The 13,874-nt window shown below is 37.5% G+C and overlaps 2 protein-coding genes across 5 annotated transcripts in view; one reads left to right on the top strand and one right to left on the bottom strand.

Moving 5' to 3' along the window:
* Positions 1-13,874, top strand: part of TUT4 (terminal uridylyl transferase 4) — a 69,791-nt gene that overhangs the window by 11,224 nt on the left and 44,693 nt on the right. Inside the window, exon 1 of one of the 4 annotated variants that reach the window (XM_026034309.1) lies at positions 2,747-2,800. The exons of the other annotated variants lie outside the window; for them this stretch is intronic. The gene's annotated coding sequence lies outside the window, so the exon portion shown is untranslated. Of the gene's footprint in view, positions 1-2,746; positions 2,801-13,874 lie in introns of those variants that run through there. 4 annotated transcript variants of the gene reach the window in all.
* Positions 2,270-11,458, bottom strand: GPX7 (glutathione peroxidase 7). The gene is made up of 3 exons (XM_026034343.1): positions 11,252-11,458; positions 4,598-4,859; positions 2,270-2,822 (listed from the first exon to the last, which is right to left on the bottom strand). The coding sequence occupies exons 1-3, from the start codon at positions 11,456-11,458 to the stop codon at positions 2,659-2,661; spliced, it is 633 nt and encodes a 210-aa protein (XP_025890128.1). The 3' UTR covers positions 2,270-2,658.

Genomic DNA, 13,874 nt, shown 5'->3' with positions numbered 1-13,874 from the left:
AATTTTTCAGAATCTGTATTCATGAAGAACTTCTCACATGACGCACATGACTAGGTACAAATCAATCTATAACCAAAAATGGTTACATTTACATGTTTAAAAGACAAATACATTTGTTCTACAAACTATGATTCCACTGCAGCAAAGGTTTGAAAATACCTCACATACTTAATTTAACTGTGGAAATATTTTTAAGTTCTGAGAGTATCTATGTGCTTAAACTTACAAGTTCTTACMTTCGTTCCCTTTAAGCTGCCATAATGGTAAGAACAACATCACCTCTGATAGTTGTCAGCATTAAAATTAAGCTATTTGTAACGTTCAGGCATCTGCTGAGATTTCAGGCGAAAGGTCTTTTTATCCTGTAGTAAAATAATAAAACTAACAATTACAGCATCATCATTCTTTAAAGTAACATTTAAAAAAATAAAACTTTGAAAATCTTATTAGCAAGAACTCTTTATCTCAACAAAAACACAGTTTACAGGTCTCCAGTTCCTAACCTCAGGATGCTTTCAGATTCTAGGCTTATTCAATGTGCAATGTGTCAAGCAAAAGCTTTTCTTTTAATGTTTCATCATGCTTTTTTTAAGTAGAGCAAATAATTTCTGTCAATATAATATGAACTCTTTCCAGCTGATCATTGCCTGKATAGCTCTTCAGATTTCTAGAATTTGTCTTAAAAACCATGCAAGGTAAAAACTATGTAAATCCAAAAAGAATGGAGTCTCCTTAATTTGAGAGAGCCTAAAATAACTTGCGCAGTATGATCGGTCTAATCTGTGCTTCAGTTATTAAACGAAGAAATACTTTTTAAGGAGACTATTTGCAGCCCAGCAGCACCTGCTAAYGACATGCTGGGGCTGAGTTAGTATTGAAAAGATAAACAATCTATAAACCTATAAATTACCTCCTTTCCTAATAGCTAGGCTTTCTGCCCCAGGACAGAACAGCTGGACCTGGTCCTGCTTTCCTTGTGACCTCCCTTTTTAACTGTTGTCTTAGACACAGTGATTCGTGTAAGAATAAACAAAACAACTCAATGGAGTATAGAATACACTTTCCTCCTCTTCATCAGAGGAGGAAAATGTAGATGTATTCATTGCCACTAGCAGCAATTTCCTGCACTGTTAAGTTGCACTCCAAGGGAGTAACATGGAACATGCTCATTAGTATCAGCAAAACCTGAACATTCCCATCACCCAGTTGTCTCAAAGATTCCTCTGTTTTGGGCCACAATGTGCTCGTCCATTTCATTCTCATTTCTCMTTTCTTGCTCTCTGTTTTTATATTTCTGCTGCTTCCTTTTATTTGCCTCCCTTGCCTAGAGTTTCCCTGCCTCTCCCTTCCTGTCCCTCCCCTGCTCTCAGCTTCTTTCTGGCAAATTCAGCTTGCTTTACTTGCTTTATGTGGTGCAGTCTCTCTGGAGCCTTCCTGCAAATCCAAAATTAGATCTCGTTCCTACTTCCTTAGACTGTTCCACAGAACAGGGACCAATAGTGACCTTAGGAGAGAGCTGCTTCTCAAAGCATGGGAGCCATCAATTACTCTAGAACCAACACTTGTGTTTCCTATAGTACTCTTCTTGCCCACGTTTCTGCAAGACAGTACCTGCTCTAACATTTGCCTTTGGTTTCAGCTGCAGCATTTTTGGGTCACTGACAAACTGTAATAGCAACAGTCAATGGGGAAAATTACATACTGTGGTCAGGTCAGTTAAGACTTGTTGGTGCACTTGGGTCCTGACAACTATAAGGATAGATATTGTTTGTGCTACTCTAAAAAGCATTATGAAGCACCAGAAAAGCTTTCACTTGACAATAATACTGCAACTGGACAAGACTAGATTCTTCGTGAAGTATCCTACAGTTAAGAACTGGGACTTGAACATTGTGCTTTTGTTGAAATGAAAAGAGTTCTTGTGGCAGGTTTTCAAAGGGTTTTGCATCCAAAACCCATGAGGCTTTATTATTTGTTTGTGCTATGATTTTAGTATGATCTGGAGTCTGAAATCTGAGCAGATGTTGGAGTACCACATTTGAAAAATGTAACAGTTGAAAATATTTGAAAAATGTCACATTAAACATTATAATATTTATGTAACATTAAACATTGGCCATTATAGCAAATAGAAAAATGTAAAAATGAATGTTTGGAGGAAAAAATAGATGTTAAAATATTGGTTCTGGCCATGGTAACTGGAAATATAAATATCTGTTTGGTCTGCCTAGTTTCCGCTAGCATATGCATTGTCAATCCCGTTCTTTAATTTTTTTTTTTTTAGTTTTAAATTTAGTTCATGTTGAAAATATGGGAAGTGTAGGTAGCAGTGAGATCTCTTCAAGGAATTGATAATTATTTTCAGCCTTCATCCTAGAGGTACACTAACTTTCTGTAGTCTTATCAACAATTTGAACTGAGAAAGAAACTGTTGTGATGAGCCTTCTTTCCTAGAAAGCTTAAATTAAATTCAGTTGGAGAATAAGTTAAATTTCTTTGACCATTCAAACTTACTATCTTGTATTCTTAAAATGGTGAAAATAGATTCCACTACTCATGCTATCCCTTCCCTGTACTCCCTCTTCTAGAACGTGAAAAAACCAATTACAGTCCTAATTCTCAATAAAGATGTAGCTGACATCGTAGAACTTTTGAAAGTCACAATTCGTCTTTCTTCTTCAGGATGATTTTCCTCACAAGTTCTGTAACATAAGGTCTTATTTCTTCAACAGAGACTGTAGAGTCCCAGGCCTTGACTACTTTCCCGTTAGGATCCACCAAGTATTTCCAGAAGTTCCAGGTTGGTTCTTCTCCCGTGGAATCTATGGGAGGAAAAACAAACTTAGAAAAGAAAGCTGTGTTAGCCAATTCCTGACACTTGCTCATGTCAATTTGATGATTACTCTCTGAGAGGAGGAAGGACTATAAATCAAGAGAGTGTTCAGAATTAATATTAAGATGAATTTTCTGACAGGGAGATTTAGCTAGACAGGAGTCCCCTGGAGACTAGTGAAACACAGTCAACTCCTCACAGGCAGACAGAAGTATTATACTAGAGGTGTGTGTATGTATGCATATGTGTACTATATCTATAGTATGAAATAGTTGTACACTGACAGAGATCTAGAATATAGGGTAAAAAATAGCTGTACCAGAACTGATTAATAGTTTGTTTACCCAGGATTTTGTCTCCAAAAGTACCCAGTATCACATGTTTAAGAGTAATGTTTCCAGAAAAGCTATGCAAAAATATTAATATAAATTGCTCCAGAAAAAATTACCTGCCATTGTTTTTACTCTGAATATTCGTTTATCATTCCATTACATTACTAGCAATTTATCATTCTATTGCATTACTAGCAATATTTTCAGGAAAGCATCTTCAATGTGATCAAGAGTTTTATCCTGCTAATGGTGCAAGTACAGACCCTACAAAATAGCATCTTTTGCCATTGATCATACACTGGGCAAAATTTCACATGAAATCAGAGATATCACCAAAGTACAGCAAAATATTCAGTATTGACAGTGTTGTCAGTGTGTTGCATGCAGCAGTCTCCTCTTGCAGATGGTCTAAGAGGGAAACACAAGGTTTGCAATTTTCATGTGACTTGCCAGCACTAACAAGCCCACTGGAAGGACATGTTGAGGTCCCACTGCAGAAACCAGCAGGAGTGTTTGGGGTAGCCAAAAATAACACTAGCAACATTCCCTGTAAAGTCAGTGGCATATGGGCGAACACTGTGGTATAAGGAGGAAGAGAAGGTGGCGTGGTCCTTGCACAATACAGCTTAGATGGTATCATGTCACGTTGGGTTTATGATGCATCATTCCCAGAGGTAATTTCCTTCAACAGTGGATAAAGGCTGTCATTTCAGTTTAGCATTTAAATGCTTTTTTTTTTGAGGATTCAGTCAGTTTGTGAAAAATCGTATCTTGATAGACAATATTCTGATGTACAGTATATTTTGTTAGCTGTCTGCTGAGGGTGAGCAAGACCTCTGTGGGTGTCAGGCTCTGCTAGTCCTAATGCAGATTAGGAGTGGATGAACTTTATGGTATGGCTATTCCAATGCTTAGCAAGGAATGAGGGAAGGAGGATTCAAAGTCATCTCTTTCTACCTCCTTTACTTTTTGACTGTTCAAGTAAATTATGTAGGCACTTTGCTTCCGTTTATCCTACAGCTCTTGAGATGAGTCTTACAAATCCAGCCYGTAGTGGTTGCATCACAGGAGGAACACATGGGAGGAAAGATTGCGAAGTGCGAAAATGAATAAGATCTTTTTTTAATGCCTACAGGCAGATATTTCTAGACATGTTTTCCATGTAAGTGTTTATTAAAGTAGTTTTTACTGGGCACTGTTTGTTGGGGGTCTTCATACTGGCAATCTTTTCAAAATGTTAGGCAAATATTTCAAGAGAGGCAGAAATCCTGCCTTGTGCGGAAATGAGGTGACTTCTGACCTCTTTGACCCCGTCAATTCTGTGCCATGATTCTGTGAGAACAAACATAAATACTGTTTTTAATTGCATAGTATATCGTGTCAGAGAAATTCAGTTTTGGGGAACCAGCCTGCCAATATCCCTGATACTCACCAATTAAGTACTTGAAGGCAGGAATTGCACCGGCACCGCTGACGGTAGTTTTGCTGAACATAGGAAAGGAGGCACCATAATTCTTCCGTGCAAAACTCTCTATCTCTTTGTTACTGTCAGGTTCTTGCTGCCCAAACTGATTGCATGGGAATGCCAGCACATTGAAATGATACGGGCCRAGGTCCCTCTGCAGCTGCTGTAGGGCCTTGTAGTGGCTGTCAGTATATCCACACTCACTTGCAACATTGACAACTAGAGATACCTATAAAACAAGAGACACCTATGAGAATGTGCTGCACCTTGCAGTTTTCCAACAGGTAGGCTTGGATATTATTCTCAAAAAAACAGGAATCTCTAGAGAAATGTGACTGAACACTCATATGTAAAACTGTATAGAGTTCTATTCACTATAAGCAGATTTATAATAATAATAATGTATTCCCATATGGCAACTATGAATATAATACCAAATGCCTTAGCAGTTTTATCTCTCAGGTTAGAGAGAAACTGGATTTTGTCTGCTCTGCCTTTTAGATATTCTGTAAGGATATTTAAGAAATGACCATACAGATGAGGTATAAGGAATAGTTTATCACAGCCCTGGAAATTAATGTATTTTTGGTTATTGTTATCTGTTCTTCAGGATGTTCTTTCTTACAGAATTTAGCACTGATACAGACCTGTCTGGTGCATTTATCATTGTCTGTGTGGATGCCTAAATCTGAAAGCAATTACAGGATTTTATGTCTCTGTGCAGTAGAGCCTGTAAAATTTCCACCCGATTTCTAGAGTAAGCTCAGGAAGACCTGACAAAAGAGGAACGTATTTTGCATAAAGTTTTACTGCTTTAATTGGATGTTCACAGTAAGGGAGAATGTGCACCCTATTCTTTAAAGAGTTACTCCTCCTATAGCTGGTCCTCTTTGTTGTTTTTGGACTTCCTGTACTTTTTTATCATTCTTAGCATTTTAATACGTGTGAGCACAACTCATTCTACGGAAAGAGAGCTTTTTCTAGCATTTTTTATGGAAATGGATTAAGGCTGAATATTGTAGATCTCTATTATGATAGCATTATGCCCTTTATAGTGATAAGTTTTTACATAAAACAACATTCCATTACTTGTGTAGAACTAATCTTTAAGAGTTACCAATCACAGGGTTTCTACAGATTATAAATCCCCACAAAACCTGGCCCTTCATCTCAGAATGCAAATAAAAAGATAGTGTAGTTGAAGCAGCCAACACATTTCCCAGTACTAGTGCAGTAATGGACTCTAGGTCTGGTACTTGYGTTTGTGACTACTGGCCTTACTCCGTTTGCACTTTGGATTCTAATTTTGCTATTTTTCTATATTCCTATGTGTATGTTTTTATACAAAATACAAAACTGTAGGAAACATTAATAGAGTACATAAAAATAAATGATAACGTATCAAAAAAATAAGTGATTACATATGATAAGTACTATTAAGGCCAGAGAACAATAATTTATTGGCATATAAAATTTCATAGTCTGGGTATGGTGTGGGACAGCAGGATGAAATCTCTAGAATGGTAGGAAGAAATAAAGTTAGGGGGATAAACACCAGGGGATACTGGTGTTTATCATTTCTTATGTTAAATATTAAGATTTACTTTGCGTATTTTGCATGTTGTATGGGTATGTGACTATTATTTAAAGTAGTTTCTGAGCAGCACTGTTTGTTTTCCCTAGAGGACAAATAATTTTATAAATGGAGAAGTTGATGGGATCTTCTTTGTGGTATATTGTGTCAACAGAATATAATCTAAGAAATCCTTGCACACTTGCACATGAAATATGATCTGGAGCCATCTAGCTAACTTCCAAAGCATCACATTTATTCAGMCTATATTTACAAGCTCTATGTGAAATTTTAAACCATCTCCTAAAACATCCAAAGATTTGCCTTATAATTAGAAAAAAAAATTCAGATAAGAAGTGGTAAGTAATTCCTGTTTCAGATGTCATCATTTCAAATAAAGCTTGTATATTAGACACAAAAAATAACCATTGGTTGTTTTGTTCTCTTCAGATAATCTGTGTTTTCCAAGTTTTAGTACAGAATGGTTGAAAATAAATGTAATACAGAGATTTGAAGACACGTGTAATTCTTTTTGCTWAAAATCTTGACTGTTTTTAAAATATAGCTTAAAGCTAAGCATTCTCATGATGCAGAAGTGTTCATATACTTCAGTGTATTCACAACTACTGCTACTTTATTCCAAATAGAGTACTTAATTTAAGAATTAGAGGCTTATGGGAAATAAGGTTGTGGAGGTACTGTGTTCATATTATAACAATTAAAAGTAATTATCATAAACATGAGGTGCAAATGAAATCAAGCCTTTATAATTTTTACTCATTTTGAATTGAGCAGGGCTTGAAAGGATTCACTCAAGAGATGCCTGTTTTTTACAGCTGTTTAACACCAGTGATTACTCTGAATGGAGATGAAAGGTATGAGAGCTCACATTGCAAATAGTGCAAACATCCAAACAGTCTCCTAAAGGAAACTGTGCACACCTTTTTCTTTTTTTTTTTTTTGGAAAAGCAGGTGCATCATGCTTCTCTTCTTTATTTTTTAAATAGAAAAAAAAATGCATTTTATTATAGAGTTCCTTAATTTAATATTGAAGACATCCTAAAAGTGTAAATAACATATAAATATTTTTTTCAGGATTTAGAAGTATTTTGTAAGCAAATACTTATAAATGGAATATTTAAAGGAATGTTTAAAATCAATGTTTAAAAATCTTTTAGTCATCTTAAAGTGTTTCTGTAGATTATCACAAATGATGAAAGGAGGTGATTTGAATTTTTGTTGTTTATATTTTATCCTTTATAAATAAAAATCATTCTTTTAGTTCTCATAAAGAGGCTGTACTTGACATTTCTGAATGATTGATCCTTTAAACTCTATACTCCACTTGACTGACTTCTCTCTCACCTTGTGCTCTGAGAGTACCAGTCAAGTACACCACCTAGTGTGCAGTGCAAACAACTCATCCAGGTTCTTTCCAAAAATGATTTCATTAAAGCCAGACTGTGTTTTATCCATTGTTTGGCCTTTTAATGCTATGTTTTCCTTCTCACTTCTTAGGGGAAAAAAAGTGCATTCTAATAGGGAAGTCATTTTTACACTGCAAAAATGGTTGTTGGTTTGCTTCATATTTACACAGGGTAAAGTTTACCTTTCCCTGAGGAAAAGCTCCTTAGGGAAATTTATGAATCTATCATGCTCAAGTAATGCTTCACAGATGTTTTGGCATGGATGGTAGGTACTTAGGTTTTTAGACCTGAAGATTTTAAATGGTTCCATGGAACTGTTGGTAGGACCATCTAGAGGGTCAGATTACACCAACTCAGAGAACTCTGCCCTCATGGAGAAAAAATAGCAGTACAAGTAGCATAGTAATTAAGTATCTCTACTCTGTGTTTATCCACATTCAGTAATACTACATTCTTGAACTATAAAGAGTCATGATACAAAGGGTCTAGAATTACTTCCATCAGTAAAATAAGACTTAATATTATTATAGTACCGTTTGGTAAAGGGTTTCCAAAGCGCTGTGTTAATGCTGCTTCATTAAGCCTCAGCCCACTGTACTTAGCTCAGTGGTAGGTAGGTAGGTTAAGTAAGTACTGTTATATCCGGACAGGTATAAACACAGCAGGGAGCAGCTGAAGCTTGGGAATGCTGACTTGCAAACAGATAGTATTTTTGGTAGGAATTCTACCTCTTACTTAGAGCATATCCTCCAGAGACCATAAAATGAAATATAAACTTTCTTGATATAGATAGCTATTCCGATACACCTCACCTTATTGGCTTCCTGACAATTTTTTCTCCTACTATGCATMGCCACCCCTGATATTTAATGCAGATGGATCAACAGCATCAGTGGGGTAGCCTAGATAAAATGGTCTGATCATCTCTTGGGACAGAATAAACCAGATGGCTTTTTGAGCTGGTTCGCTCATGGCACCTTTTTTGTCCATCATAGTAGTCCTTAGATTTGATATACCTAGTTTTGTTGAATGCAGGCCAAATTTGTAGCATTCTGGCAATATTTCTAATGTCCTTATAAAAAACAGAGCTCTCCCTCACCTTTTTTGATTTTTTTTATTGGAGGATACTTTATATTTGTACATATTTCCTTTCAGCCAAAAAAAAAAAAAAAAATCACCCAAATCAGATCCTTAGCTTTCTCATTTTTACTATTTCGGAGTTGTAAGTAGTACATTTCTTTCTTACTGTATAATTGACAGTACTTGTGGTTTGCATCAAATTGCACTTGAATGGAAATTGAATTAATTTGCCTAATTTTAAATAATCTCAGTGATCTGAATATAAAACATTTTATGTTAATAATGAGTTATTGAAGAAAAAACTGCAAGTAATGAATTGCACTRATTCTGCTCAGTTTGGCTCTTGTGTTTTTAGAATTAGCAGACTTTATTCTTTTTCTGTATACTGGCAACTTGCTGACTTTTTCAATTTCCAGGTAGTTTCTTGACTRCAGATTGCATTAATTATTGCATATTTAATTGTGTAATTAGCTGAGTGACTGAATTTAAGAAAATGTTTTCTCTATCTGCCAGAAAGCTTAAGGCTGTTAAGATGTGGTTTAGCAATTAGCAGACTATTGTTCCAGGCGTTGACTAGTGACTCACTCTAGCAGCACACAGGCACTGCTATTTGCTTTAATTATCTAAAAATATTATGGTAGACTTAAACCTTGACATTGGTTATCTAACTTCAAATAGGTGGGTTTATTTTAAGAAGTAAATGGATACTTTAATTGATCTGTCTCCACCTTGCTAATGAACTCTAACAACATAATGACCTAAAAGGGTCATTTTGTTGGTATAATCTAATTTTAAATCATGCATATGCATCCTCAAAACATAGTTGAACTGAGCATGGATGGTCTCTTCAAATAAATGAACAGCTTGGATAGAAGCTGGTCATCATTTTTTGAAATAAAAAATTCCAAGACTTCCCACAAAGTACCTGTGATCCTAGAAAAAAAAAAAAAACTTGCATCTCTTTACGGATGAGTCACCCCCAAGATGGGGGGTATGCCAGGACAGATGGAAGGAATTCCATAAGGGAAACCTCAGAGTTCCCCCTTTAGTCCTTGCCATGCCAATTCTGGCCCTGAGTTAGAAAAGTKAGAGGTGATATTTGCTTATTTAGAAAGATTTGCGGGTGACCTGCAGAAAAAGCATGCCTCAGCAACAGGATTTATTGACAGAGCCTTTGGAAAGAACTCYGAAATAAAAAAGTAAATATTGCTTAATATTAAATAGTTTCCCTCATTTCTCAAAACAGATATCGAAGTGTGCACTGCATCAGTTCCCTTCTGCTCTGTTCTCTGGCTGTACTGTGAACAGAGGCGGAGGAGGACACGTACCAGGTGAGATCTGGGCTTCTCATTTGGTCCAAATCCACCAGTATCCCCCTCTCAAAAGCTCAGAAAAAAATTACATCTCCTGTGGGCCTTYGGTTTCTCCCTGCAAATGTTATGATCACCCACCACTTTGGATTAGTGAGCATCATCACCTCAGTAAAGTACCCAAAAGGGATGAAAAGGAAAAGTGGAAGCACAGAGCTGTGGCTATGGGTGAAAGTGAGGAGTGGAGACTTCCTTTTCGGGAAGCTGCTGGCCTGACCTGGCCATCTAGCATATCAGATGTGTCACTTGAGCATTGAAGATGGAGGTGGTGGCAGTTACACTTTGATTTTAGACTCTGTAATCTGTGAATCTGGCTGCAAGAGCTGCAGACACCATGCCCTCCTGCCTGTGCTAATCTGTCTTCGTTCTCTCCCTGGTACTAACCATTTTTCTCAGATGCTCAAAATGATTAAAAAATCAAGCTATATTCAAGACAATTGCTCTCAAACTGGACAGGAAAGTGCATCTACCATGCCTTAATTTAATATGTAAGTAGAATTTAAAAGTTAAAAAGCATATGTAGTGTCTTACCTTTCCTTTTTCCTAAGTTCTTTGTCATGCTAGAAWTTACTCTAAGTGGGATAGCATGGTGTTTCTACAATTTCACTGTACACTGGTATTGAAAAAGTACTATCAATTCCCTCACTTATATACTAATTATAATGAAAACTCTTAAGCCTGTTAACCACTGATTAAATCCCATCTTTTTTGAAACCAAACTTCAAAAAGAAACGGGATTTAGGTAGAAGGAATTTACTAAAAGTCATGCAGTTAAAAAGCGGAAATAAGTCCCAAAAATAAATTGTACAAAGGTACAAATTTCCTGTTTAACAGCCACAATCAAGYGCAATTCATGCGGCTGAATGGAAGGCAGACATTCCCTGCTTGCCACGTATGCAGGGAGCAGCYCGCGCAAGGAAGAGACTCCGCACAGAGAGGTTAGTCTGTGAATGTTTTATTTAAAGAGCAAGGATCTGCGGAATGGTATTGAAGGAGGCATGCAGGCAACGCTCCAGATCAGTTAAAGAAGTCATAAAAACAAATCTATTTGCATGCATGCATCATGTTAATGTACAATCTCTCCACCCCCCCGCTTGCTTTTTGCAGACATGCAAGGACTGGCCGATTAGTGAGGTCAGTGTGAGAGCTGCCCATCTCCGTGCACACTTACCGAGCCCCTGTACTTCTCCAGAGAGACTAGCTTGCCCCTGATGTTTACAACTTTGAAAGTGTAAAAATCAGTCTCTCTCTGCAGAGTGGCAGAAAAGGCTAAGAGCAGGAGTGCTGCTATTGCGAGGAGCATGGCTAGAGGGATGAGGAAAACTTTGGGGAAGGAAGAGGCAGCCTTGTGCTCCACACTGCCCTCAGGATCTAGCATGCTGCAAGACAGCRCTGCACAGACACTTGCCACAATAGTCAAGCGCTGCCGCAAAGAAAGGACTGCTGCAAACGGACCCTTTTGCAACAGTCTGTGTTCTGCAAGGATTATTAAATCCTGTGTTTGTGMAAGGCCCCAGAAAGCTGCATTTGTGAAGGATTCAAACTCTTCTCCAGGGATGTATTTCATTGTAGCACTGGCGTACCAGAAAAGGACATTTATGGATACGACACACAAATTGAAGGGCTTGTTCTTTCAGCTCAAGAGCAGCACTAGTGTATAGGGCTTTGTGGGATGCCAGTCTTAGGGAGCGGCTCTGACCATGTCCTGGGAAAATATGGCATAGAGTTATTGTGATTTTAACCAATTTGCAAGTTGATATTTTTAATATGCATATGGTAACTGTGATGTAATGTTAAAGGATACCAGTGGCTTGGTTGCTAGTGGTTACTGATTCAGGTGCTCTGCACAAGAGTCAGAGCGAATAGCTGGCAAACACTGAGCGTTATAGACAGAATCACACAAAAAGGAGCTCCCAGGCTTTCAGGAACGTCCCCTGTGTGGGCACTGGGCTCGAGACAAGTGTCTGGCTGGGCCACATGGATCTTGATGGAGTCCATAAGGGAGAAAGAAGCATTAAAATATTGGGACTGAATTTGGTACGAAAGCTTGCAGAAATACAGAGCCAAGACAGCTGCCTGGGGATCAGTGTTGTGAGGCTGTCTGTGAGTTGTTGGCAAAAGAAATAACCATTTGTGCCATTTGCTACTAAGCCTGCTGGAAGAGAGGGGATTTGTATTATATAAAGCAATGTGAGGAAGTGTTTGATGGTCATTGATTTCTTCTTGGACTGAAAAAAAAAAAAAAAGGTTGTCTGTGCCTGTTATTGTGCTATTTCTTGGTATAGAAAATATAAAAGGTAATGATTTACAGAAAACAATGAAGTACTGCACACAAAGCTTACCAGAAATTTATCTTTTGAATAACAAATTACATTTGTTAATGTAATGGGGTTTGTTTGTTTTTGTTGTTCTTTGTTGTTGTTGTTAATTAGTTGAAACAAATTAGTTGAAAAAAGTTCAAACAATTAGTTGAAAGACTTAATATTTTTTAAACATTAAAGATTTTTCAGGTTTTCATGTATTTTAGGTCAAGCAGATATCTAACATAAAGAAGTCTTGCAAAATTTTATATGGGCAAAAAATCTTCTACCATGCTGTCTCTGTGAAAGACACACTGTGCTAAAAATCTGATGTTTTGATCTGATATGCACAGATAAGTGCTTTTTTTTGTACGCTTTTCGGACTTTACTATTGATTGAGAACATTTCCTTTAAAGGAGAGCCAAGTATGATTTTCCCATTTTATAAATAAATTAAGAAGTTCCATAGAGACATAGCTAGACACAGAGAATAGGGCTTTAAAACAGCATGGACATTTTAATAAATAAATGAAAAACAGCTAATTCTAGGAATGTTATTGCAGCTTGGTGAAAATAATTAATCAGAAACCTTTTTTAAAAAGAAATTGGCTAGCAAAATTTTAAAAATATGCAATAAACTTCTGATTTTCTACAATCCTGTAGGCATAATAATGTAGCAGATTGGGAATGGGACTGCAGATGAGGAATTAAAACTGTCCTAGGAAATGAGCAGGATTTTGCTTTGCAAAGTGAATTTACAAACCCCCACCTCTTGCACCTCCAAGTTAATTGTTGTTGATTTCTAGATAAAGTTATTTTTCAAAATCACATTTTCTCCTCCAAACTCAGCTTGGAATCTGAGTGTTTTTTTTAGCTCACTGACCCCGAATTAGAAATTCTTTAAATAAGGTCAGCTTATGATAGGATTTAGCCCTCTGCTTTAGAGCCCCGTTTGGATGCTACTACCCCCTGGAATGAAGCATTTTCTAATGCTAGCCAAGAAGGCAGAATTGCCCAGAGAGAGAGGCAAAGTTGAGCACCGCGAGCTCTGCAGAGACTGGGGTGTTCGGAGCCGGGTGAGCTGCTCTCTTYACGTTACTCTCCGCACTCCTTGCTGGAAGGAGCCTGTTGGATCAGGCTGGAGGAAGGAAGCCACTCGATTCCTGTCAGTCTCAGCCTGTGGGGTGAGCTCGCTGCCAATATCCGGGGTGTCCTGGTGCTCCCTGTTTAATTTAACCGGGAGCTCGGAGCRCTTGGCACGGACACAGGTTGGTGCTGGGGATGGCACACGGCTTCACAGCCCGTTTTTTGCCCTCATCTGTAAAATCCCGTAATAAAAATTGTGTCGCTTGTTTAAGCCACACTGGGGGCAGCCTTTGCAGCCCAGGCATTCCCCTTATCACCAGTAACTCCGCTAAATCCTTTTGGCAGTTCCACGTTCATCTTTTATGTCTATTACTCATTTGTATGTCTTTATTTTGTATTTATTCTTTCT

This window comes from Nothoprocta perdicaria, unplaced genomic scaffold (assembly GCF_003342845.1).
Source record: "Nothoprocta perdicaria isolate Ctin4 unplaced genomic scaffold, notPer1 scaffold_0, whole genome shotgun sequence".
Classification (NCBI taxonomy): domain Eukaryota; kingdom Metazoa; phylum Chordata; class Aves; order Tinamiformes; family Tinamidae; genus Nothoprocta; species Nothoprocta perdicaria.
Note: the sequence above shows the minus strand (reverse complement) of the source record. Positions and strands in the feature narration are given on the sequence as shown.